This window comes from Phasianus colchicus, chromosome 4, assembly GCF_987193195.1.
Source record: "Phasianus colchicus chromosome 4, bPhaCol1.hap1.1, whole genome shotgun sequence".
In the NCBI taxonomy this organism is placed as follows: Eukaryota; Metazoa; Chordata; class Aves; order Galliformes; family Phasianidae; genus Phasianus; species Phasianus colchicus.
In genome coordinates, this window is record NC_143439.1 from 28,612,231 (window position 1) to 28,637,174 (window position 24,944).

At 39.6% G+C, this 24,944-nt stretch overlaps 2 protein-coding genes across 16 annotated transcripts in view; one reads left to right on the forward strand and one right to left on the reverse strand.

The window, feature by feature from the left end:
• LOC116231128 (uncharacterized) overlaps positions 1-24,944 on the forward strand; it is a 196,266-nt gene that overhangs the window by 159,557 nt on the left and 11,765 nt on the right. For 5 of the 8 annotated variants that reach the window (XM_090139043.1, XM_090139042.1, XM_090139044.1 and 2 more), the window contains 4 exons: positions 8,622-8,678; positions 8,816-8,867; positions 15,114-15,239; positions 18,314-18,499. In XM_090139043.1, the coding sequence (XP_089995169.1) occupies positions 8,622-8,678; positions 8,816-8,867; positions 15,114-15,239; positions 18,314-18,473 (395 nt within the window). In that variant the 3' untranslated portion in view covers positions 18,474-18,499. Of the gene's footprint in view, positions 1-8,621; positions 8,679-8,815; positions 8,868-15,113; positions 15,240-18,313; positions 18,500-21,277; positions 21,340-24,944 lie in introns of all 8 variants that reach the window. The other 3 variants (XR_016465969.1, XM_090139047.1, XM_090139048.1) reach the window with 3 other exon arrangements.
• Positions 2,036-24,944, reverse strand: part of LOC116231129 (uncharacterized) — a 329,878-nt gene continuing 306,969 nt past the window's right edge. For 3 of the 8 annotated variants that reach the window (XR_016465984.1, XR_016465982.1, XR_016465977.1), the window contains one exon: positions 9,616-11,684. Coding sequence is in view for 1 of the 8 variants with exons in the window: in XM_090139049.1 (XP_089995175.1) it covers positions 3,154-3,298; positions 6,220-6,359 (285 nt within the window). In the remaining 7 variants the exon portion in view is untranslated. Of the gene's footprint in view, positions 2,427-3,127; positions 3,299-5,781; positions 6,360-9,615; positions 11,685-24,241; positions 24,585-24,944 lie in introns of those variants that run through there. The other 5 variants (XR_016465986.1, XR_016465981.1, XR_016465971.1 and 2 more) reach the window with 3 other exon arrangements.

The window sequence follows — 24,944 nt, forward strand, 5'->3', positions numbered from 1 at the left end:
ACTTACATTTTAGTCATAAGCATGGAAATGCCTACAAAATATTTGTGTGAAGTGATATCAATGGTCTGGGTCAGCAAAGAACAAGCTGCTCTATGAAACAAGTGCTCAGTATGAGAAGCAGTATCTGGGGTTAAAGCAGTAAAGCTGACATCCATCCTATCCAATCTGCTCTTTCATTACATGCAAACACAGTTGAGCCTTGTCTAGCATTTCCAGATTGCTGAAGGGTTTTGAGAACTCAGTTCCCATTGGGAATCAGTGGGATCTGATTGATAGATCAGAGTGTGGGTCTAGGTTACAAGAAACTCTGTAAAGTAAAACAAAACATGAACCAAAATAGCTTGAGACAGAAAAATAAAGTGGGGAAGACAAATGGACAACTTGCAGGAAATTAGAGACATACATACACAGATGCCAGTTATAATGGAGCAGGAGAATCTTTCTGCAGGGAGTTCTGTGGAGATGAAATGGCAAAGAAACAACATGTAGACAACAGAGAGTCTTCTGTGCTGAGGAGGAAAATTCAGTATGGGTCTTTCAGACCAAAGACTTGTTTGGACTTTCTGAGGATATTAGATCAACAGGGGCCATTGGAGGGTGCTGGAGTGGGCTTCTGGTTTTGGAGGACAGAAATTAACAAGTGTAATGGCAGCTTTAGACTTGATTCTAATTAACAGGGAAAAATTTAATGTGGATTTTAAAAGGTAGGTAACTAGGATGTAAATAATTATCGGGGATTAAATTTGCCACTCTAAGGAGAAGAAATGCAAGATAATTAAAGTCAAAATCAAAGAATTGGTAAGGGCTTAGAAAAATCAGTTCATTCTGAAGAAGAGAACAGCAAACTGTTTAGAATGGAGAAGTGGGTTTAGAGATGAGTGTGGCTGCAAGAAGAGACTTTCATGGCCTGAAAATGAGCAGGGAATTGAACAGGGAGCAAATAGAAGAATGCACTCTGGATGACGAGAAGAATATAAGTATGAGGGGAGTAGTGGCAAAAAACATTATTATACAGAATAGTTTCTATTAGCAAGAAAAGTGGAAACAATGAGAAAAAGCTTAAACAGGGAACAGGAAAATGTTTTCAAGAACTGCTCATCATCAGGGATGGACTAAGAATCTTTCATTTTGCCTCATAGAAGGGTTGGACTTGGAAGATTCTTGTAAGTCCCCTTGCAGCTCACCTTTCTCTGATTTATGTGGCAAGGCAAATCAGAATCTTTGCTACTGAATGACAAAGCTTCAGTAATTATACCACCATTCTTTTTACAAACGAATATAATTTCACCTTTGTCTTTAAAGACATTTTAAAAGGTCACAGACATTATATTTGATTCTGAAGATAGCAACATCTTGACTAAATAGCACATTTCTGAAAGCATAAATCAGTGTGCTCAGTAAAAGACTGAAATTATTGAGGGAGGGCAGGACTCACAGTTTTGAACAAAAAACACTGATCAAGTTAGACATGGATGTGAATTAATGCCTGTTGCTGCTTTCCAGGAGATTTGTGACAACTGAGTGCCATTCCCTTGCCTTCCAAATGTGCTTCAAAACACATGGGATGAATGGTGTCCCACTTGAATTCACAGTGAGGGGAATGGCCTATCCCAAATCTTGAGTTTCACCTACTGTGGTCACTGGGTCACTGGGCATGTTACTGTGCCTCTGCATGTTACTCTGCTTCTACACGCACTGCTGCAACACTTGATCTTTTCCCATGGAAAGGATCTCCCCTTTAAAAACTAAGTTTTCTCAGGGAACAAATAGCCTCCGGCTGGCCTTTTGCATGTTTTCAGTCAGCTATATCATAGTGAATTGTACCTTTATCAGCCCTCCTCTGTATGCGTTTTCTCCTTTAGGGAAACATCCAGGTTTTCTTGAATGCTTTTGGGTCTAAATGCCAAAACATCTGTGCCTTATCCCATTGTATAATGACCAAGATTTATTCACTGTTGAGTCATTAATTAATTAAGAGATTGTAGGCTTGATTTGGATCTTGTTTCCCCATTTTCAATAATGCCCTGATGTAGCCTCCAGTTCATGATCTCATTTTGCAGACTCAAGTTTAATAAGTAATTATCTAGTGTTAAATTTGTCTACATAATATTCTTTTTACAAACACTGAACACTCCATGATATTCCACAAGTGGTACCAGAAGTGCATGGAAGCCTTGATTCTGCTGCAGATCTACTTGCCATCCTTGCCTTAGTTTCTATTCACCCTTCCAATTTCCTACAATGAGCCCTGCGGCAGCAAGTTCGCTCCGTTACAGCTTTGCTATCAAGTTGGGGTGATTTTCTTAGCATTTTTCTTTTTTTCTTCATTTTGTATCCTGCAGGGGTGATGCACTCTTTCCTCACATACTTTCCTGACAGGAAAGTTTATTCTTCTTAATCCAATAGGAGGATATTATCTTCTTTGTCTGTCATAGGAGGAAATAAAATTGTTATTCTTGCCTTAGTAATTTGATCTCCTTCCTTGATAAGGTCACTCTCATGGTGGATGAAGGGAAGGCAAGAGGACATAATCTTTCTGGATTTTAGTAATGCCTTTGATACTATCATTCACTCCAGCATCCTTCTGGACAAACCGTCCAGCTGTGAAACAAACAGGTTCATGCTATGCTGGGACATGAACTGGCTTGACGGTAAAACTCAAAGGATTGTAGTGAATGAGGCTACAACTGACTGGTGGATTGTCAGTAACGGCGTTCCTCAAAGCTCAATTCTGGGGGCTATCCTATCCTAATAGTTTAGGAAGGAATCTCACCCAAGATGTGAGAGAAAAGGATCATATTTTGTCTTTTTTCTAAGAGGTTCAATTATTATGTCCTTTGCTCAGAATTTTTTATCCTTGGGATATTTCCCAATCTCTCCAAAAATACTCAGTAAATGTGTTGGGTCTGTAAATCAGGAATAATTGATCTTGGGTCTCCAGCATCGAGGAGAAGGAAGAAAATATCTTACAGCATCTGTGCTTGCACAGATTGGAGATTGAATGTGATTTTGATGGAGGCAGCCATACAGGTTTGCTGAAGTGCCTTTTAGACAATAAAACCTTGACTTGCAGAGATAGACAGTCTTGGAGGTTCCTTTATATACAGACTCCAAATTGCCTACTTACCAAGGCACTGAAAGTTGAATTTTGAATTAGGTAGTCAGGAACTTAATATAAATCACACTTAAAGCTAGACTTAGTTCATCAAGGGCTGCGCTGGAAATGTGGCCCATCAGTGCAAAGTCTTCCATGCATTTCAGTTTGGGAGCTAAAGTGCTTTGGATGTGTGAAGTCATTCTGTAGCAATAAAAAAAACAACTGTGAGAACAACCCAGCCAAATGTGCTGAGGCTGTGGGCTGATTTATATAAACAAGAAGCCTAAAATAGCTACAATCATCGTATCGGCTTAATTATCTGAGATATGTAGTTATTTAAATGTTCGTGTGCATGTTCACACACGCAGATGTATCATATACAAATACATTTATATTTTACTCAGCCTTTTAGAAGATATTTACAGATACTGGAAATTAAATGGGATGGCATATAAATGCGTTACACGTCAAGGGCAGTAATTAGTTGCATAATCTTTGATACCACAGTGGGGCAATCTAAGAATGTCCTGAGCTCTTGAGCAGATTTCTTCTCACTGAATCTAAATCGTTTTTTTTTCATTACAACAGACTTTTCTCCCAAATACATCCTGTCTGTTGAGTTTCACTGAATTTTTAAAGAATGAAAAGATTTAAGTGTGTTTTACTGTTAAAGTAATTTGAATCAAAATAAAGGCAAACAATACCTTAAATGAAAAGTATTTTAACTTAGAGTCTAATTAGAAGATTTACAAGGAAATTCTCAGAAAACTGAGTCTGTCTCCAGAGTGTAGGTTCTGTAAAGCTGAAGGAGTAGCAAGTACCAACACTTTCTGTTGTATATCCAAGAGCTATTCGATCTAGAATTATTGCTACAATAGCTTCACCAAATAGTATCTTGGAACTCTGATGCTAAGATTTGTAAAAAATAGGCATTGAATATCACCCTTTTTGCTGCTGTCTGTTGTACAGTAAAAGACATCATTTGAGTTTGGCTTTTGAAGTAAATTGTGTCTACAAAACTGTATCCATATTGCTTTTCCCTGCAGAAGCTTTGCAAATATGCATACTATAACTAACTACCAAATTCTTTTGGCCAGGCATCTATAAAAGACATTTTGTCTGCTGCCTTTTCAGTGTGGCTTACTCCTGGGAGATGCATTTGAAATCTGATCAAACTTCACTAGTTAGCCATCATATTTTTTTTTACCATTTTCGTTGATGCTGGAGGCTTTAGTTAACCCATGGCGACATAACTATTCATCTCAGCTTTTGCTGAGCTTTTTAACTGTGTTTGTTGGTCTCTCATGGGCTAATGGAACCTCTAGTTGTGCTCTCAAAAACAGAATTCACTCAGAACAGGCTCGTTCGGCCTGTTCCACAGGAACGTGATGTTTGCTCTTCATTGCTAATTGAGCGAAGTTCATTTTACTGTAGCTGGGCTTTCACTCAAAGGTTAATAATGCTGAAAAGAACCTATTGATTATAGCCTTCGGTGAGCTTCTGACCCAGAGTACTAAATTTTTGTCACATATTTATAACCTGTATCATAACTAACACTTATACGACCTCTTTCCAATAGGTTCTAGAATTGCATAGGCAGCAAACGAGAGTCAGAGGACAAGACGAAAAGAGACAGCATGACTTTTTTTGAGTCACAGAAGTTGCAAACAGCAGCTGCCAATCATGGTGACAGGCAGCTGCGATCACAAAACATTTTATGGTGGTTACATGTTTCAGTTCTTCTAGCTCATTATGGATTTTAATGCTTAATTAGTTTAGCAATTAATTATTCATTAGAGATGAATGAAATTCTGAATTTCTATCCTGTGAGAAATTCCAGTAGTTCAACATGGATTTATTTGCCAAATTGAGATGAATCATATTACTAAATTTCAGATTTCTCAAGTTGGAGAGCCATACTGGTATGTCTAAATCTATGTCTAATGGTTGAATACAGGATAGACTTACTCTGGATATTGTACTAATCTGTCTTGAAAGCTTAGGATTTGGTCATGCTAACATGACTAACAGTTACCTGGTTACCAGCACCTGGTTCTCAATAATGCTAATGGCCTTGTCACTCTCTCAGAGGGTATCCCCAAACCCTGGTGCAAGAGAGGGGAGAAAGAGAGAAAGAGACAGAGGGACACACTAACAGCCTGCTTACTTATTGTGCATTTCACTTTCTTTCTGGTTGTGCTAACCATATTGCCAGGGATCAGGAGCAGAGGGGTACCAGTCACACTTGCTAAGTCCCATTAAGACAGGAATTCAATTACCTGCCCATGAGTAACTCTGAGTATACTCAACTGAGAAAAAGCTGCAAATATTTCCAGGAGTTGTGGACCCAACAATACCTGCCTTACTGCATATTGTCTTAACTAAGGCCTATCTGATTTTTCTGCTGCTGATTCATGGTTGAGTTCACACTACTCTTCTTTCTGGGAAACGTGTTTTCCTCTGTCTTGTCACCTGTTTTCTGCAGAACTCAATATAGACTTTATGTTCTACTTCTCCATTAAATCTGGTTGATGTTTGCTAACTGATCCCAAGGTTAAAAGGAAAGGGAAACTGACAGAAAGTGAAGTTACAGAAACCCTGTATCCAAGGGGAAAAAAAAAAGATACATGGAAAACCAGTTAAAAGAAGCCATCCTGGGAGCTATTGACTCTTGCTGCGCTGTCTTTAATAAATAACATGATGCAGTGGGGAAATGTAGTAAAAGCTACCTCCAATGTTAGGCTGTCTTGTAACAGTCAGGCCCACATGCAGTGCCACATGAGTTTGATAAGACCAGTTATTAGAAACTGCAGTATTGAGATTAAGCAACCAATAAATACTTGGATTTCCACTGGCTACACGGATCCAGGATCTTACCTATGTACACAAATGTAACTTACAGTGAATTGTTGGATTAATTTCTTTGCGAGAATCTTTTCTGTTTGCATTGGGGTAGCAATGAGGAATGTTTGTTTTACATTGACTGAATAGAAATAGGGATTTTTGCATATTAACAGGTACATATTTGGGATTTTATGATTAGCTTAATTAAGTGACGTACCACATCAGGATATTCTATAAAGTTAGAGACTTATTTGGAAATTATAACATCTTGATCCTACCTATCCGGGGTTTTGAATGTTACTGCCCCTGTGCGTTGCCCCTTGATCTTCAGAAGAGTGATCTCATGGCTGAGATATGCAGAGGTTGCAGCTTCAAATGGATCCATCCCACCGTAGCTGGCACTGCTCTGGAAAGTCAGCTATTTCCAAAAAAAACAAAAAACAAAAAACAAACAGACAGCACCACACATCCTTTCCTACCCCATTCCTAGTGCTAGACTTTGGCAGCCCTTTTCACATTCATTAAAGTTCATTTGAGAGAATAAACCTCAAAAGCATGAAAATTCAGAAAAATTTCAGCTACCTTTGACAGTCTGCCAAAGCCCACAGTCCTTAAAACTGCTAAAGATAATGAGGAAAGGAAAAACAAATGGGTCAGAGAACAAGCTTGCCTGAATTATCTGTTGCTTCACAGCTGCTAGCAGGCTGCTACTAAGGCCAGCAAATCTTCTGTGTCTGGCTGAGGTATCTAGCTGGAGGTACACACAGGTATTCTCCTAGCAAACAGTCAGCATTGCCTTTGAATTTTCACTGAAATTCATTTTCTTCCTCTTCAGATGCTCTCTTTAGCTACTGAGAAGATTTAGTACTTTTTGAGAGAGGTTAAATTACCTTAAGAAACAAGACTGATGGACTGGTGGGGTGGAGAAAAATAAGAAGACTGAAATTCTCAGCTGTTCTCCAGGGTGATCACATTCTACTTTCAGGAAGTGCCTCCTGTTAAACCTTCAAGCTGTACTAGGATGGGTCTGTAAGCTACAAAAGGACCACTTGTACTTGTAGCACGTGGATTTATTGCTTGAGGCAATCCTGTATTGAGGGTACAGTTGAATAACAGGAAGACAGTGTAAGGATTCCTGCTTTCTCTCCTTATTCCAAAGCAATAGGAGACACCCCTGAGGTATATGATGAATCATTTCATTAAAGCACTGAAAAAGATTAGCTGCTTTTCTTCTCATACTATTCATTTCATTTATGGAAGTGATGTCCTTAATTATCTGTACTTTGTCGGACATCTGCCTATGGAGCTGGTTTGGGGCTGTCTTTTCTGGACTAAAACCTTCTGGAGCCAGATCTTAGTATGAGCTTGCGTGCAGTGAAACTTGCTCCGCCTTACCTAGCAAAGCCAACGTGCCAGACTTTCAAACTAAGACCACTTGCAGTACTGGTGAGTGTTTTTTTAGTGCCTCAAGCCTTGGATTCATAGAATTGTAGAACAGCTTGGGTTAGAAGTGCCTTCAAGGATCATGTAGTTGTAACCATGAAGTTGCAAACCCCTAGATCAAGTACTAGGTCAGATTGGCCAGGATCCCATCCAACCTGGCTTGAAACACCTCCAGGAAGGGGAAAGAACAATGGCAAACTGCGGAGTTATCCCCTACTTAAATCTTGCTCGGAGAAAGGTAGGTTGAGGTTCACCAATTGTATGTGGAGCAGTGTCAGAACACCACTCTCAACTGAAAGTCTCAATCTGCTTTAATGTTCTTGTTTCTGTTTAAATGAAGATAGGTTGATCAGAGCACAGTATGTCTGTACGGTCATGGTTTGCTTCAGAATCATAAGGATAGTCACAGGAACAAACAAGGAGACAAATATTTCTACATCTATTTTCTTGTAAATATACACCCTTTTGTAGCGGGTGCGTGCTTAATTTTGCAAAAGGACCAAACTGAGAAGGGCCATACTTTGCTAGGTGCTGTCTGGTTTGATGTTCTATCTGAGGATCCTAGACTCTAACATTAGGAGCTGGACAGGAGCAAAAATGGATTTAGCAGGTCAGGCAAGCAGTTTAAAAGAAGATCAAGAAGCATGCTACAGATTTCCTACTTCGCAACTCAATTCCTTACCACCTGTACCATTCCACCATCCCCTTCGCTGAACCGTGAAGTCAGGGGAAAGCAAAGACCTTGTGAAAGTTTCCCATTTTAAATTGGGTTTGTCCCTTGAGAACATGTACAGAACTTGTTCCTAGAAAACATCCCACAAACACTGCTGGGTGTTGGGATGGCCAGGACAGTACATAAGGTCAGCTTCTTTTGCCCCTTTGGTTGTGCTATACCAGCTGTGCAGAATTAAATCAGCTGACGCACTTGCAGTTCACACTGAATAAGAGGAGTAGCTGAACCAGTTAGGCTCCAGTGCTCCTGATGTTCTGAAAGACCAAAGTCTGCTGATCCCCTTTTTCTGCTGATCCCCTTTTCCTGCTGGAGGAGCATTTAGATAACTGTTCAGTCTACAACATGTTCGGTAAACAAACTTGATGGATTGGGTGGCAGATTTAATTTAAGTAGAGGCATAGAGAGGTCTGCAATTATTAGTCAATTACACATCCATTAATAGGCTACTGCATTGAACTATTAATCATTTGTGAAATTAATTCTTTCCTTTCTTTTTCTTTAAAGGGCAGATACAGCTTTTAAAGAGAGAAATGCTTCAGGACAGACCTGTTGTCATTAGAGGTAAGTTTTGAACTCCCACGTATAGATGCATTTATCATGTTTATCCTCTATCTTTTTAGTCTTGTTGGAACTATGGGGTGGCCATTGGCAGCACTGTTTTCTGTTATAGTTTACATACTTTTGATAATTATTGTCAGATGGCTCACAGATGGATCTCTGTATCCTGAAGTTCCCAGAAAATGGAATAAGGTTAGTAACTTTTTTTGCTTTGTAGTTTGTCCTTTATTTCAGGTTGTTTTCTCTTCCCCACTTCCCCCACCCCAGAAATATTAACATCAGAAGGTTAAGAACAAACCAACAAAAAAAGCTATGAGAGAAAACTTCAATTGGGGACTTTTGTCAGTAATATTTGTCTTATTTTCTTACCAGCAATAAGTCTTAATGGTAAAAAAAATTACAAGTTCTAGATACAGTGATGGGGAGGGGATATTTAGATGACTGCCAGCAATTCCTTAAGCTCCTGGTGCTGATGAAATCTTTTTTCAAGAGTCTTTCAGGCTTTCCTTGTCCCTTTACATATCACGCATGGTGACTGATCTCAGTATGGGGAGTAAATATGATTAGTGTCAAGGGGAAATGGAGATGTGTCACATGTTTTTCTGTGGGTTGAATCCCAAGATTTTGGGGTTTCATGTCTTAAAGAGACTTCCCTAGTTTCTCAGGTGAAAGGAAACAAACATTGTTTGAATAAACTGTGCTTGGCAGTCTGTGATGAACAGCATTCAGAGGAGCAGAGAGCATGTTTTGGCTCTGCTCTTCATTGCATGCTACATCTTCACAAGAACAGGTGTGGAAGAGGTCATCTTTCTGAGTCCAGTCACCTGCTCACGTCTGCTAGCCAAACTGATAGACCTAAACTTGAATCCCAATAATGCCTCATGCTACCATCACATCCCCTGAGCTGCAGACCTGAACTAAAAAAGGCATGATGGTAAGTACATAAACATTGTATTTCAAAACCACAAGGAGAATATTGCGAGGAGTTGTATATTTATAATTATTCTTAAAGCACGGGCTGAAGTGGATGTTCACAGGAAAAATTAAAGGCATATCTTATTAAATGGTAAGCTATATGACATCCTTAAAAGGTCAAGGCCTTTCTATTAAGCAACATGTCCTATGTTTAAAATGGGCACCTAAGTACTGCTTCTGCTTGGGCAAATGTGAACTATTGATGCTGACAACTGCTAACAGAAATTAAGGTCAGAGCTTTGAAACACTTTTGTGAAAAATCAGTGACCCCAATCCATAGTGACTGTGGTATCTCAACCAGATCCAATTAGTGAGCTAAAGAAGTCAGAACTGGAAATTAACAAACTGCTGATTTGCATTCAACTTGCTGCTAGCCAGAACCTCCAGACTCTTTTCTTCAGAGCTGTTCTCCAGCCTTCCTCAGTCTTACATATAGCCAGGGTTGCCCTCTCTCTGGTGCAGAATCCAGCACTTGCTCTTGTTAAATTTCACCTAGTTGGTGATTGCACAGCCCTCTAATTTGTGAAGATCTCTCTGCAAGGCCTCTCTACCCTCAAAGGAGCCAACAGCTCCTCTTAATTTAGTATAATGTGCAAATTTACTCAATGTGCATTCAAATCCTGCATCCAAATCATTCATAAAAACATTGAAAAGAACTGGCCCTAAGAAGTACTTTGTCACAGTCTGTTAGACACATCCACTGAGCATAGTCCTTCACTCCTAGATACCACAGGTTGTCTGTGATACAAAAGTAATTGCCTCCTTGTGAGGGAAGGTGAGCAGGCATGAGATACAATTAATTATGATATATTCGGTACTTGAAGAGTCTTTGAGTGCAATTGCCAAAGAAGGGCAGAGCTTTTTTGTTAGTTATGGTTGTGGCGCCCTTTGGCTCACTGACTAATTGTTTCCAGAATTTCCTATTCTCATCAAGTTGTCAGCCAGGGCTTCCAGAAATGGCCTTTTAGTACAGTGAATCACAGGAAGGCTGTCAGGCGATGAGAGCTGATACTTCCTGCACACATGGCTATTCAAAGGATCAATCCGTAGGTCACACATAGAAAAAGCAGCAGCACTTGCTTTTTGTGGGATAAAATACTGCTCTGAGTAACCTATTAGAAGATACATAAGGGAGATCATTTGGACTAGGGAACTCTTGACATCAGATTTTGATATTATTCTGTCCTTGTGCTTGGTGTAACTGATAGAAGCATACAGTTACAATAAAACATGCCAGAAAAGAGAATTAAATCAAAATGAATAGACAAGAAAGTGACAGAGTATTTGAAGATGATTAGGAGAGGAGGGATTCTGTGCATCCAAGCTGTCTGCTGTTGCCTTGCCACTGCAAGAAGTGTTGGAAGCAGTGAGAGTTTTATCTACTCTTCTCCCTTTTCATGTCCCCATTTGCACTGGGTGCTTGGCTGCCTTCACATGTCACAGGTACTTCTGAGAGGGTAGGTTAAGGAAGGTGAACAGGAACATGTTTAGAACTCTTTAATTCAAAACTAACAAAATCTGAGAGACATCTGGACTTTACTTTTAAAAAATCATTATTTTCAAGAAAGCCCAGAATTCATGTGGACAGAAGACTCCTTCTGTTGCATTTCAGAAAAATTCTGATGTGCGTCTCTGCTCACCATTAACCAAACACCAAATGAGGCATGGTGTTAATTTTGCCCCATGCCAGACTGGCAAGAGCTATTGTGAGTACTGTTAGTTAAATAACCTTTTTTTTTTTTTTTTTACCTGCCTTCCTCTATAATCAGGTGTGTAATGCATTTTGCCATGGTGATGTGGCTTATTAAACCTTATCCACAGCTCCCTTTGTGTCTCTGTAGCTCTCTCCTAATAACACCTAGTGGTTTATAAGCCTTTGGATAGAAAGAAGTGTGTGACAGGCTGCATGAAGATTAGTTTAAAGCAATAGAGGAAAGAGGAAGAGTTGTGGTGGATGACCAGATCCATTCAGTGCCCACTGTTCAATTGCTGTTATCCCTCTTCAACAGTTCTTGAAGAGTTTTTGCAGAAAAACTGAAAAAAGAAAAAAAAAAAAATTGGTTCTGGTTAGTGGCAAATCTATCTGCAGGGGAAAAATCTATGTCAAGAGGATTTTCACATTTATTTTCTGTTATTGGCTCATTGCACTGGGCCTGAACTCTGCATGAGGAGGGCAGTCTCACAGCAGAGTTGTTCATGAGGTGGGACTGTAGCAATTCTGCTCTTCAGTGTCTCTTCTCCATCCTAGTGATACTTAGTTGGTGATTAAACTTGAAATGGCATTTGGTTCCAGTGCAATTTGTTATCCTGTCATGCCTTTATCTCTAATAACTTCCAACAGTTACATACTGCACTCAGGAAGGCTAAGAGCTAGGAGTCAGGGTGGTCGTTACATGCAGGATGGCCAGCAGCTTCTTGTTTGTACTGAAACTTCTGTATGGATCTTGTTCTGCAGGCTTTTTTTTTCTCTGAGGAAAGTAGCTGGTAAGCTTAGATCAACCTTTTTGGTATTACATGCTGTGTCAGAACAGAGCTGGCCTCTGCTCTAGCCTTTAAAATGTGCTGGGAAGTTTTCATTTTCTAGCTATGCATGTTAGAAATGCTACAAGCATCCCATTTCATTTAATTTGAATTGTCATTTCACGTTAGCTACATAACTACACATCCCCAGAGTAGGTGCAGTGCCTTCATAGTTATTCAGGTAAGAAATACCTTGCAATCTTACCTACTGGGTGTTGCAATCAGTTTTATCAGACACATACGTTGCCTGACAGGTGCTTTGATTGCACCTTAAACAGAACGCAGTCCCCCCACCCTGCCTCCCATCCCTTTTTTTCTGTCATTCATTTCTTTAAGCAATTTCATGGTTTCATTTCTTTAAGCAATTTCATAGTTTTACTGGAACAAGAAAACTGGAGAACAGGACAGATTTCTGCTTTGACATGTAAGTGAATACTTTCCTGTCTTATACCACACAGTAGGTTTCAGGGGAAGTGCATCTTTTCCTCTGTCCAGAGTAGTTCCTCCCCTAGCTGTTAGAGGTTGCTACCATAATGGAGTCATCCAAGACTCAGAGGAATAAAACACATCAATTTATTGAGAGCTTTCTTACCTCCAAGTAGAGTATTAGTTGTTGTTAAAATTGGCTAATTTGCTAATTACGATTAATAAGCTTTACAGATAAGACAGTCTTAGGCAGTGGCTACTACAAAGTGTAAAAGAATAAGTGACAGCTTCTGGCTTTGGGATCTCCTCTGTTCCTGTTTTCCTGGCCATGCAAATTTCAATCAGCAGATAAAAGGAAGCAGAGAGACGCCAGCTTGTATCTTGCCTTCACAGGATACATTGGTATTATTTCCCAGTTTCCTGTATCAAGCTGGAATCATTTGCTCACAGGCGAAGTATTCAGGTAATAAACACTCCTGGGCCCTTCTTTCGAAGGCAATCAACTCCAAAGAAATGCTTTCAAATGTAAAACTGTCCACAAAGCAATACTGATTGCCTCATGTTGACATGAGATACTCCTTGCCGCTCTCAAGATAATTCCCCAAATATGTAATTGTGCCCACTCTTTGGTCTACTCTGTTGCTTCCCAATACCATGAGCCTCTGAAGATGCATCAGACCAGTTAGACTTCCCTGGCCACAAGCTGCCCTGTAGGAACTGCAAATGGTCTAAAAAGTTCAGTGTTTTTATATATGACTCTGTCCCAGTTGTCAATGTTCTAAATAGGGTAATGTAAGACAAAAAGAACCATCATGAATGATTGTCATTCAGATAAAAGTCCAATGTAGTATCTCTGTTGATACTGAGTCTGCTTCCTCATCTCTATCGGCTCTTCCTTTGTTTTTCAGCTTCAGGACCATGATTTTTAGCCACTTCTGCCATCTCTGTTTAACATTTCTCATACCAAGAGTGACAGCTTCATCTTGGAGATGAGGCAGCATGTGGTCAGGTTACCAGTGAAATATTAATGAATCTTTAGTATTCTGAAGACCTTCAAAAGCACACTGAACTAGGAGAACTTTTCACTACCATCAGTTTGACAGGTAAAGAAACTCAAATTTTTGAGTTTTTGAGCTATACTACAGGCAGTTAGGAGAAATCTCTGAATTAGTTGCCCTTATGCTTAAGGCAGATTTCATCTTCTGTGACATAAATGGAATATACTGCTGCAAGTCAGGAACATGTTGAAGATAACTTTGTTACAAGAACTCAGTGAGCCAACTGGGAAAAGCGACCTCCTGGATCTGTTGCTTGAGAGTAGAAAAGCCTTGTTGGAGGGGTGATGCTAGATCATAGCAGTGATTACAACATTGTTATTTTCAAAATTCTTGCTGTAACGAGAAAAAAAGGTCATCAGAATTGCTACCTTATATCTTTAAACTAGTCAGGGAGCTGGTTAGCAGTGTTCCCTGAGAATCTGCTCTAGAGGATTTAGTGGGGCTATGAGAACTGGTCACTTTAAAACCCCACCTTTTAAAAGTCCAGGAGCAGATGTTCCCGTTGTGTTCTGAGTCAAGTAAGTGGGGCAGAAGACCAGCTTGTCTGAGCAGGGAACTCCTGGAACGTGGGCAGGAAGAAGAAATATGATCTCTGGAAATGTGGTCAGGCTTCACAGTTTACAGAGCTGCAGTTCACATCTTTAGGGAGAACACAAGGAAAACCAAAGCTCAACTTGAACTGACACTGCCCAGAGTGGAGCCAGACAAGAAAAGAAAGCTATTTTAAGTATGTCAACAGCAAGAGCAAGTTAGTGGATTTTACAGCAGGACCCCTCTCAATTATATGCCAAAGGTCTTGGAAGTCTGGGGAGTTCCCACTGGCTAGAAATCAGACAGTGTTTTCCTCATTTACAAAAAGGGCACAAAAGAAGACAGTGGAATTACAGCCTGGGAATCATTTTTAAAGCTGACTTTCATCCTTGCTAGTGTTCAGTGTGTTCAAACACTGATTACCCCATTAAAAGCAAGAGATACTTATGTTTCCTTCACTGCAAAAACTGGAGTGGTTGCTTCCTCCAGAGAGAAACCATCTACATAGGAAAATGAGCCTGCTCTTTTACTCTGACACAGAATGCATAATCAGTGCTGAAATTCATGTAACCGCTGCAGAATACATAGACACAGACCTGAACAATATGATCAGACTGAGACAGTATTTGAGGTTTTTATCTTCCATTGGTGCTTAATTTCCTTAGATTATGACCTGTCAGTTTTCCTCAAGTGATTAAATTACTCGCTCTTCTTTTTATAGATCTTTTCGTACTTGTGAAACTAAAAGAGTTCTCAGAACTGTAAAGCAGATATCTGCTCTACGTGAGCCCTGGCAGGGAGATGTTTTGCTGCCAATTTGCACTCTGCTTGGTTAGAACTTTGTATCTCTCCTTTAGCAGGTTGGGAGGTAAGCATTTTGGTTTTTAAACAAAGAATAAACAAAAAGATGAATTTGCTCCAACTGCAGGAGAAAAAACACCTCTTCCAGCAGAAGGCCTCCAGGAACTGAAAAAAATGTGTGCTTTGCATCGTGTGACAGCAGGAGCGGGGCGTTTGGCTGCAAAGAGAGGAGCATATGGCAGAAGAAGCGAAGGTAGTTGCTGAATGTCCCATTCTCAGGTCACTATCCGTGGGCATTTACAGGAGGAAAGCAGTGATTAAGAGATGGATGAAACGTATTCTGTAGCATTTTTAAAAAGTCAGTGGCAATAGTTCATTGTTTATAATGGAGAAAAGAGCCAGAACTGCTCCCCAGTGCAGCTAGAAGCCAGTATCTCATGCTATACAGAAAGCAGAAAGGAAAGACAAGGGAAAAGAGGGAGTGGAAGGAAGTGGAAGAACGAAAAAGACAGATGTTTCTAATGTCCCTTTTTTTTAGTTGTCATTTTGGTTTGTGTTTTTTTGTTGTGTGTTTATTTGTTTTTGTTTTGTTTTTTCCCCCATGGGATGTGTGATACAATTAATCTCATTCCAAGGGAGCACTCCCAACTGCTGAGCAGGGAGATAGAAACTGCAGCTCCAGGAAGTAAGCTCTGCTAACCCATTTCCCAGAGCAGAGGTGCTGGCAGGACATGACTCAAACCCAACAACTAAGAATTAGCCAGTGTTAATTAATACAAAATCTGAAAGGGGTCTTTGAAAGAGTGAATTTGTCAATATGAGGCATGGCCAGATCTCAGCTGCAAGTCACATACTGAGTTGAAAGCAAGCAAACAGCCTTGCTGAAATGTGAGCCTGTGGGAGGGAGTGGAGGAGGTGTTTGGCGAGCTGCTGAGCAACAGTTGCCTAAATTATTTGTATTTATTTTACTTGTTTATTTCTGTCATCTTTATTTTTATTACCCTGCTTGAAATAATCCACAGTCTGGTAAAATAACCTAGGGCCCATTTAACAACTGTAATGCCACTTGTAAGATGGGTTGGCTCTTTTATTTTTTATTTTTTATTATTTTTAACAGTTTCTCATCATTCTTGGCTCTAGAAATAAGTCATGCTGAATTTAGGCTGAGTCAGGGAATTACTTAATCACCTCTCTTTAACAAAATGGCGCATAGGGAACCTTACATCCTTACTGTTGCTGCTTTTCCAGAAGGATTGCCTTCACTGCTTATCTGTCTGCTCTGCATGGAAATGAGATGATTTGCACAGTCAAGGCTGTTATAAAAATAAGATTGGATTCGTCTGCATAGCATTTCATTGGAAACTCTATATAAGCTACTGCAAATTTTAATGAGGGGGGCTCTCTCCCTCTCATTTCCCGAATGGAGGAGGGTTCTCATGGTCATGACTAATCTCAAATATTGTACATCTGCCCTGGCCCTGTTTTTACCTCCAAGTCACTTTTGTGACACTATCTAACCAGCCATGCCCATGAAAAACATACTTGGACAATTAAGACATTTTATAATACAGAATGAAACCTTTAAGTATTAATATTTGTCCCTTATTTTTTCCACTTATTTTCCACCTCTCTCCCTGTTCTATTTCTTGCTGAAGGAAAGCAGAGTCACTAGTGGATCTAACAGAGATATTTGCAGGCTTCAGGTCCAATGAGAAATCAAGCTTGTGTGGATTTTTTTATTCATAGCCTAACACACTTGAAGTATTAATATTCATAGTTACAGTTTTAGACTTGTTGCTCACTTTTGTAAGTTAAGATTTGCCAATTTACCACACCTTGTGTGTTGGAATACCTAGTAAATTTTGTGACTTGTACCAGCTCATCCTAGTTCACTAAAATCTGTGTAATTAACTCCCTTGGGTTTCTCTAAAGCACATTTAGAGCTTGTGGGAGTAAACGCGCATCTTGAAGTGATTCCTAACTAAGATTCATAAGTTAGTATTAATGCTTTCTGTTTGGAAAAATCTGTACTAATGGAGACATGTCAGTAGATATGGTATATATATAAAATGAGATTTTAATTTCTGTGTCTGGATGGTATACAAGCTTTTAAGCCTGAAAATTTCAATCTTTGTTGAATGAAGATGAGGGGAGGCTACCACTCCAGTCGCACCAGCCCATTATCCCCCTGCACAGATACTGGTGCCCAGGGACTGGGGTTTCTGTCCAAGCTGATGAACAGAGTTGTCACTTTCCCCTTTGCACCAGTAGTAAAGTTGAACATGTGTCCTATAGACACATACAAGGGCACTGACATGGCTGGTCTTACAGCTACAATGCTGTTATCAATATCACCTGCCACATCCCACTGTGTGATTCTGCACAGGGTTGCTGGAAAAGATTCTTGCAGTGTCATCATATGACATTCTAGAACGCAGTTCTACCTCCAGGTTTGTGAAGTCTGAATGGTTTGAATAGCATTTTCCTTCACACCATTACATTATTATTCATTGCTCTATACCTACGAGTGGGCTGCCACATAGAAAAAGGGCTACTTACCATCAAAGGCAGACTTGATGTAATGATGAGTCTTAAAGGAGAGATTTAATTTTCTCTGCCTCAGTGGCTTTTTGGTCTTTCTTGCACTATCATTATCTTATAGAAATTTCTTTCTAATTAAAGACAGTGTCTTTTTTTTGTGTGTGTGTATTTCGTATAGCTTTTGCCTCGGGAAATGTGAGCTGAAGAAAGCTTTATCCTTTATTATAGGGAACTTCAAAATACAGAAAATCACAATTGCTATCTTAATTACTAGTACAACTTACATTTGAATAGTCATCTTATGCAGATACAAGACATGATTATTTCCTCACAATGCCTCATCTCTATGTAGTAATGCACAGCGGGCTGTTTTGCATCTCAGTGTAGCATTTGGGAGCTTTTATTTTTCTCCTTTTTTCTTCTAAAATAGCTGAGCTTTTTCTTTGAGAATAGTTTCCATTTCAAGGAACGTGGACAAGGGAAAAGTCCATATGCAATGAGGAACCGGATCTGGGAGAGGAATTGCTGTGCAAGCTCACTCGTCTTAAAGTAATTGAAATTACTGCACAAAAGACACATTCACATTTGGAGAGAGAAGGTGGATCACCAATTCTGAGAACGCTTATTACAAATTAATGTTCCCCAACAGCAGGGGAGAAGTCGGGGGTGGGGAGGGAGGAGTGAGGTTTTGAAACAGAGCCAAAGCCTCCTGTGGGCACGTCAGGGACTAGAATCACATTGTCCATTCTCTTGATCTTACCATTACTATGTGTGGGTTGTTTAAAGTTTGTTTTACAGAGCAAGCCCATCCCAGCAACAGCATCAGCCAGTGGAAAGAAAACTCTGCTGTGAAAATCAGAAGGGAAGCATGGAACAGCTGGGTGCAGGGCAGGGAGTGGAAAGGCAGTTTTGCCTCTTCTGTGGTACTGTGGTCTTTGGCAACTGAGATATACCCAATGGCTGAGCAGTAAGGTAGGCACATGCTTTGGGATATGTGGCACTGTTAAACAAGTTGCTTTGAAGAATTATGGAGCAGAGTTGATAGAACTTAGAAACTCATATCTCACTGAGAACTGATAATACTGTCTTGTCCTGAATCTTTTAGAAAACTGTCTCCTTGGTTTTATTAAAGTAGAATTAATCTCTTTGCAGGGGATCATTGTTAATTCTGTAGGCACATATCTACCTGTGGGGTGCTGAGGAGGAATTGTTCAATATTCACTGAATCATAAGGCAATCTATAGTGTCTCTCTGTGTATAATCAATGAATATATGGATGTTATAATTAAGGCATATACAAGAAAGTTAGGCTAAACAGGTTATTATGCTAAAGAAGAATGGATGGAAAGCTTACCCTTGTCTTGGGCTAACTTAAAAGACTCCAAGAGGCGTAATCTCCAAGAGATCTTTTTCCCCGTGGTAGTCAGAGAGGTGGAGCAAGGCTCCACCCCTTCTGGTAGCATGGAGAATTGCCTTCATCTGTGGTCCCAGAGCTGCCTCATTGCTCAGCTCAGGTGGTCAATCAGAGGTTCAGGCCATGATTCAGCAGTTCCCGTACACTCTGTGTCCTTTCCTATCTGATGCTGGTTGCTCGTAGATGATGTCATAACAAGTACGTTGTTGCATTATGAGCTCCCAAACCAGTCCATGCAGCTCTGCTCTGTGAGGATGCTGTCTGATTTGGGTGACAAGTACCGTAAGAGAGACTCAGTATGCTTCTTAAAGGATTTACGATCCTAGAAATTTGATGCCTTGGTATTTTGATGCTACTTTTAAAGCAAGTCAGATTTAGAACGTATTCATTACTTCATTTTCTCTTTTTTTTTTTTTTTTTCCTACAAAAAAATGAAAGAACTGGAAAAGATTCAGAGAAAAGCAACAAATTGGTATAGGGTAGCTTTTGTCTGACAGATGATCACATGATCAGTCAGGAAACAACTGAGGGAGAAAAACAAATGTGGTCTCTGAAATTACAGGTGGCCCAGAAAGGGATCTACTGAACACAGTCTCTTCCAGAATGCTGCACAAAGCAAGTAGGAAAAAGACATCAAATTGCCAGAAATACGGCTCCAAGTATTAGCTGGCTAAGCTGTGGAATTCTTTTGAAAGATGTCCTAAGTACTGAAAGTTGATGTGGGCTCAAGATGTTGGAAATTCAGCTAGTTCTTGAAAAAGCAATTCACTGACGATTGCTTACTAATACATGGAAACCCACTTGTGAGTTAGGCATTAGTAAGTTATTTCCCTACTACTGTAAGGTAGAGTGTTGTTTTCTGCCTGCATAAGCAGTGTGTTTTTTATTTGCTCTTTACACATAAGAGAGTGTACATTCAGGAGAAGACGTGTATAAAGGCATTATATGATTTTAATATGTAGAGACATATCTTATCCACTGAAATCATACAGTTTTATTCTACAGATACAGTATGATGTAAAAGGAGTTATGTAGCTTTTTTTAAACATAGACTTTATACTTTGCACCCATGAAAAGATGGTGGTTGACTTGTCACCAACAGGTGTTGGCTACCTCCTGCTACCAGGGTTTTATAATCCCTGTTATCCCTCTGCACTAGAAGAGAACATTATGTCCCAGAATCTCTTCTTTTTTTCTGTTCATTACCAAATCTACAAACCTGCAAATCTGCAGCTAGCAAAACTACCCCGTTGCCATGTATCAACAGCAGATACTGCTAAGAAGATGTACCTTCTTTTACACTGCCACTGGCAAGCGGCATGTGCAGTCTATGATATGGCTAAGGGCTTTTCAATATTGAAAGTGATATTTCATTCTTTTTTACCCTTCAAAATTAGACAGAAAATTCTAGGTATTCAATCATTCTATAAAAGGAAAGTTCCAAATAATCAGAATTACAAATAATAAAAGAAAAGAAAGATCAATATATCTTGTTTTCTCGTAGAATTTTTGTGTTATAGGATTTGAAAAATACAATCCAGATCAATATTTGTTCACACTAAAAAGTGAGGCCTTCTCCTAGAATACGTGTGAATGTAACCATATTTCCAAAGGTAGAAAAATCTATCCATTTGGAAAAAACTCCACTGAAACTGAGTCAACGTTTGTTTTATAATTCTGTCTTTTTATTATTCACGACCTCAAAAGAGTGTGTATGACATTTAGCAAGTACATCTCCACTGATAAGTGTTTGCATTACTAGACTCTTTCACATGTTTTTGCACACTTTGATTGAGACCTCGGAAACATCCCTATACACAAAAGCGATTTGGAAGTGTTTTCATCTCAGTACTAAGCATCTGTGGAAGTGCCAGTTAATTGGTTTGGGTTTTAATTTGATGGCCTTTCCGCATATTCCTCAGAAATGAAATGGGCAATGTCAGATCTTTAGCCATAATGAGTTTCTAGAGAGTGTTCTTCGCTTCCTACCTTTTCTTCGCTATTATGCTCCTTTTCTCTTGATTTTTAAAGATATTTGTGGGCTGAACTTTTAAGTCAGACTACCTGCTTATCTTTCTCAATCCCCTGTTTTTTGTTTTATGTTGTTGCTGCTGCTGTTTGTTTATTTTCTGGCATACTTTTTTCTATTTCAGGCTTAACCGCAGCTCTTTTTTAGTTTTTAGACAAATTTTTGTGAGCATTGAAGTATATTTTCTTCTAGATTCTACTGTAAGAATTTCTTTACATTCTTTAACTGTCACTGAACAGCAGCTGTTTGTTTTACTTCCTTCATTTCAAAAATTCTTTTCTGAATATTGATTTTACATTGTCTTCAGGAATGACCATCCTACTGATGTGCGAAATCAAATTCTGTAACCCAAGCAAGATTACAAAGCAGGTATGGTTTAATCAGTGCTGCACAGACACGGGGTGCAAGGGGGATCGTTGCTCCTAATTTGCACACCGTCTGGAAAAGTCGTGCTACAGATATAGGCCAAACTAATACATAATCAATAGCTTTCCCAGAATTTGGATACATATTCACTACACCCCTGAGAGTTCATCAGCGTGCAGACCCTCCCCTCTTGCATATGTGTAGTGGGTCATAGGATGAAGTCTTCCTCACGAAGGTTTCTGGCCTTTCTTGCTGTAAACTTCTGACCTTTCGGGGGTACAAACCCTTAAACTGGTTTCTTCTTGCCCTGTGGATATCTAATTACCTCCCTGCCAAACATCCTCGGGCTGTTCTCAAACCCTTATCTTTATGGCCTTCATCCCCGTCACTATCCCAGACCCAGTGTCTGCCATCCCTTATTTTTCTACATTCCTGCTTCTATAAACTATTTCTAACTATTCCCCTTCACCCCCCTTATTTTCAGTCACTGTGAAGCCTTCTTGCCTTTTTACGTTCACTTATGGGGCCCTTCTCACCTTTCACTATAGGCAGTTTTCCATACAGAATTAGATTCAGTTGTTCTCTTGAAAAAGCACAGTGTGAAAGTTTTGGGTAGCCTCTGTAGTTAAACTGAATGGATTTATGATAATTTGGACTGATTGAAAGTTGCTTGTGATACCAGTCATGTTTTGACCCCAGTCCAGTATTCAGCAACTTTCAGTTTACACAACATAGTGCCAGTGCTGCGATCTTCTCTCTTCCTTGTTTGCAAATAGGGATTTTTTGCATCTTTTCTGCAGCCTGTGGTGTCACTTTTTTACCTGCAACTTGCCCACACCTATGTGGTCAGGTATTATGATTCTTAAAGGTTCCAGAAACACCTGTGTGATACAGTAGCTCTGTTAGGTTCTGTGACCATCCCTCTGGTGTGAAGGTAGCTTACTTCTGCCTGTTGTCTCTACCCCAGAAAGAAACAGTGCTCAGCATTTAATTAAGGGAGGTTATAATTATGGAGCACTTAGTTTTATGCACATTTTTATTTTTTTTAGAGTTGGCTTCATATAATGTCAAATATTTGTATTGAAGAGGATGAATTCAACAAATTCCGGAATGACTGAAGTCTCTGTATTCAGCTCTGAGTGATGAGTGAATACTTATAGGAAATTCAGAATTCATTGTTACTCCAACTCTTCCAGAAATAAGGCTAGGGAAGCAGAGGTCATGCAAATGAGTTGTGATTCCTGACATAATCATAACAGTGATAAGAGAAGAGGTAATAGCGTCAAGTTGTGCCAGGGGAGGTTCTGGTTGGATATTAGGAAAAATTTCTTCTCAGAAAGAGTAGTGAGGTATTAGCAGAATTTTTTCTTTCTTTTCCCCCCCAGCCTTTGTGATTCTATGATCTAAGGAACCTTGTCATCTTGTATCAGAATCCAATACTATCTGACAAGTTTCCTCCCGGAATTGAAGACAGGCTGTATGTGAGGGGGACCATGCCCAGGTGGACTCAGAGATTTATGTGGAAAAAACATCTATGTGCTTGCAAAAATATACTGTAGTCTATAAACATGGCACAATGTCAATTCCTTGGTATGTCTGTAAATCATAATTATCAACTCATGCTGTTTCCATGTCATGTAAGGCTGGCCTAGAGGCAGTTTGCACTTGACCAGATTGTGACAGCAGTGCTTTTAAAAAGCTGTTAAACCGGGGGGACCTGAATGCTATTCAGATTTTGTGTTGTGATCATGCCTAAGCCTTTTTGACCAAGGCGAGAATCTACTAAGCCAACAGTGAGATTGTTCCAAATAGTACTTGATGTAACCTGCATGGTAGAAGATGTGCCTCCGTATTCTATGTAGTATGCGGCAAAGTGCCTTAAGCAGAGACCCAGCAGATTCCTGAAACCACTGTCTTTCCTCAGCTGCAACACTTCTCTTGACATCAGCCCAATTTCTTGGATGAAGACATGTCTTTGCAGATGGCTTTGAGATAAAAGTTTCTGTAGCATTTATCATCTCTTTTGAAGCAAAAAGTGTTATCTGGGTCTTGATACACAGCCACTCATGTAATGTAACACAAATAGGATATAGGCTATTTCTCTTTTTATATATGCAGACTTTTCTCTCTTAGCTTGAATCAAAGAATTGAGCTTTTGTAAAACCTATGGAGGAGACTGTTCCCTTAAGTCGCTGAAGATCTGTTTATTTTGGTCATATAGCCTTTTTTGGTTGTAATACTTAAGAGGTACTATACCATATGGGAAATGTGGAGGTTGGTAGCCCTGCCTGCGGTGGGGGGATGGAGCTTGATGATCCTTCCAACCCACGCCATTCTATGATTCTTGAAATGGAACAGGGGCTGCATACCTTGTTACTTTCCATTGTATTGTTTCATTGCCTAGTTGAATCATTTGAAAACAGAAAGGTAGATGATCCTTGGTTAAGTTGGTCTGAATTTCTTAGGGAGAGCAAAAGCTGACAGATAAAACAGATGAAGGCCAGTTTTAAATGCTGGTCTATCGGATGCGTGATCCCTTGAGTTTAACAACACTTATATGGTTGCTTTGGAACACAGCAGTAAATCCCAAGTCTGACTTAAAGGGAAGATCTCCTCTGGGGGAATTTTTGAGAGAACAACCATGCCTGGGAAGGGTGTCTCTGTGTAATATCCAGGCGTTAATTAGAGAGGCTTTCATTTATTCACAGATTTTAGCACCTTCTTGTCTTTTAGTTTATTGAATACTTGTATTCTTTTGTTCCCATTAACTCTATTTGTGTCAGTTCATGATATTTAGAAGACCAGCTTAATTTTCAGATTTCTTCTAAAAAGAAAAATATAGAGATAAACATCTGAAGGCAAAAACTCTTTTCCATGCCATTTTCTGTATCCTTTTGTGTGAAAACTCAGTTTTTAGAGAACTATATTTACAAGTATTTAAGTTGTGCATATTAGGCTTCCAGTAATCTAAGCTGCCAAATACACATGAAAAAGCAGGTTGAGCAGAAAATTTATGTTTAAGGACTTTGTGAAATTGTTAGTGCCTGCTGAAGGCAGTCACATGATTTCAGTGATCACGACTCTTGTATGTTCTTTTTTTTTTTCAAAATTATGACCCCCTTGGAATAGAAAGACTTACAGATACAAGTGCATCAAATGGGATCTCAGCCTGCAATTTTATCCGAGACAACCTTTGCTTCTCTTGAGAGAGTGGATATATTTCTGTGACATGCTTTTGGTTGGGTCAGCTGTAAGGAAGAGAATGAGTTAACACCTAGCAAAAAACAGCACTGTAATAGGCATGTTCCTTGGCAATCCTAGGAATAAGCACATCTCGTTAGTCTCCCTGGTACATTGTGTACAAACTGGTACAGTTCCAGGGGGAGGTTCAGTACTTCCACTGAGGTTTTAGCAGCTCAGATTTTTGAGTTTGAATCACCTTGGCACAGTCCCTGGTGTATCTGCTGCAAAATCAGCATTTATTGAACTGTTCCATCTCTAAGCAAAGGATTCCTGAATCCTATGCTGTATCTGTGGCATTTTTATTTAGGATTAAAGTTCAGCTTTAAAGTAGCTTAAATGTTTGTATAAAGATCCCCTGCATGGCC